This window comes from Acartia tonsa, chromosome 10, assembly GCF_053477335.1.
Source record: "Acartia tonsa isolate MP-2025a chromosome 10, ASM5347733v1, whole genome shotgun sequence".
NCBI lineage: Eukaryota > Metazoa > Arthropoda > Copepoda > Calanoida > Acartiidae > Acartia > Acartia tonsa.
This window is the reverse complement of record NC_137269.1, coordinates 26181299-26183395: the sequence shown is the minus strand read 5'-3', so window position 1 is coordinate 26183395 and position 2097 is coordinate 26181299. Positions and strand designations below refer to the sequence as shown.

The following is a 2097-nucleotide window of genomic DNA, read 5'->3' as shown; positions in this document are numbered from 1 at the left end:
TCATCTTATCATAAACCTATTTTCTATAGGTAGTATAACAATAAAACATAAATAAATATTTTTTGGGCAGTGTTATTACTTGACAATTCAAATTTTCGCAAAACATATGAAATTTTTTTTGAGCTTTTAGCGAAAAAAGTATACAACAATGAGAACAATCAGCGCAATTAGTATTGGCCCTTTTTTTATATGGAAAGTAAAGTTCATGTGTTATGCCAACTGTTCTGATCGGTTGCATAATATATAAAAGCTAAGCTTTTTTACAATTTGGGTCAGTCCGAACGTTCATAGCTATTATTGCTGATTATAATGTTGATGTGGATCTTGTTGAGAAATAAGTTCCAAGTTGAGGTTGTAATTTCTATTCACAGCTACTGATTAAAAATTGTGTTAGATTTAGCAGCTGCCTTATCCTTATACTGTACCAAAGGATCTCGCTAACCGCTGAACCGATCGAGTTCTCCTTAACAGGATAGCTTCTCATAAGTCCCGGGAAGGTGTATAACTATTTTGGGGGAGGGTACCACCACCCTCCCAATAGAAATCGCTTTAAAAAAAATACCCCCCCCCAAAAAAAAAAAATTTAATTTTTAAATCTAAAATAATAAATTGGGTTATCAAATTCGGGTAATATCCTCTTAGAAAATGTTTCTTATATTCAACAAATTGGCATGACAACTCTCTAAAAAAAAATACACTAAAATCTAACACATTCCTGAAACATCTTGCAAATTTCTGGAGCCTGCATGTGTTGTCAGGTACGTATTCTGAAGCCTAGGATGGAGGACACCTGGATCACCTGCCCGTAGGTCACCTCCAGCTACTACTCGGTGAATATTGCTGTCATGCTCGAGCTAAAAAAATACCAAGGTTTAAATTATAGGAAAAATGACATCATATATAAAGCTTTTATTTAATACAAATATTATATGTAAAAGATGCACTGTCCAAACTTTTTAACCAATAATCTTAATCCACAGGGGTAATTTTATTTATCAACATTGGGACGGAGATTTATGTCAACTTATCGTCCAATGTCTTATCCATTAAATCCCTGAAATTTAAGTAGAACACCTGCCGTAATGGAGCTTAGATCCAGGGTCTGCTATTTAGTTCGTTGGAGTAAAGTTGGAGTAAAACTTGTTTTTGGTGTAACTAAAAGGGAAGTGGATAAAAAAGGGGGGGAGAAAAGGGTAGGGGGTTGAGGGAAAATTTTCACTTAGAATTGTTTGTTAGAAACACATTCCCTATTCCCTGCTCTTAGATCAAAGCATATATTCACACATCCTTCATTCATACCTATATACTATATAGTCAACAAAGCATGTTTATAATTTTAAAACTGCTAGGTACCTCATGTCTATCTTCCGGATGGTGTTGAAGTCTAAGTTCTAAATGTTGTTGTCTCTCATCTTGAGCAACATGTCGTTGGTCTAGCCTATGCTGCACTTGGTCATGTATATGGTCATCTGACGGTCCAATCGGATTCAAGCGGTCATCTATGACCGCATGGTGCAGACGATCACCATGTAAACGGTCGTCGTGATGCAACAGTCGGTCATTGTGAGCATGATGTTGCTGTAAACGGTCATTGTGATGTGGAAGCTGACGAAGATCAAGCTGTCGACCCTCATCCATTGGACGCAACTCTATATATCTTTGTTCTTGTCGACTAAAAAAAAGGGAAAAATAAATTTAGGTTACTTTTCTATATTAGAGTGATGTACCTAGATAAGTTACAGTATTGAAATAAATAAATAATATCCTATAATAAAAAGTAGCATAAAGGTCTATCAAATATCGCAAACTACTAGTCAGACTAAATTGTACATTTCAGGGAAGCTTGAATAATGTCTTAGGAAGATTTTGATAGTTTACTGACTTTCCCCATACTCCCCTGGAGGCTAGGGGCGAAGCAACCAGTTTTAGGCATTAATATCGCCATATTTAGATAACCTAAGAATCCTAACTATTTTGTAGGGGGGTGGGAGAGTTATGCATATCATAATCATATACTTTTTAAGATTCATTATTAGAATGGCATGGGGGAGGGAAATTTTTTTTTCTCGGGGACATATCTCTAAGAAGGTTTTCGTA

At 35.7% G+C, this 2097-nt stretch overlaps 1 protein-coding gene across 2 annotated transcripts in view; it reads right to left on the bottom strand.

Moving 5' to 3' along the window:
• Positions 1-140: 140 nt before the first annotated feature.
• Positions 141-2097, bottom strand: part of LOC145329725 (uncharacterized) — a 13203-nt gene continuing 11246 nt past the window's right edge. The window contains exons 15-17 of one of the 2 annotated variants that reach the window (XM_080174092.1): positions 1354-1672; positions 718-854; positions 141-373 (exon numbers count right to left, since the gene is read on the bottom strand). In XM_080174092.1, coding sequence (XP_080030218.1) covers positions 295-373; positions 718-854; positions 1354-1672 — 535 coding nt within the window. In that variant the 3' untranslated portion in view covers positions 141-294. Of the gene's footprint in view, positions 379-717; positions 855-1353; positions 1673-2097 lie in introns of both variants that reach the window. The other variant, XM_080174091.1, reaches the window with a different exon arrangement.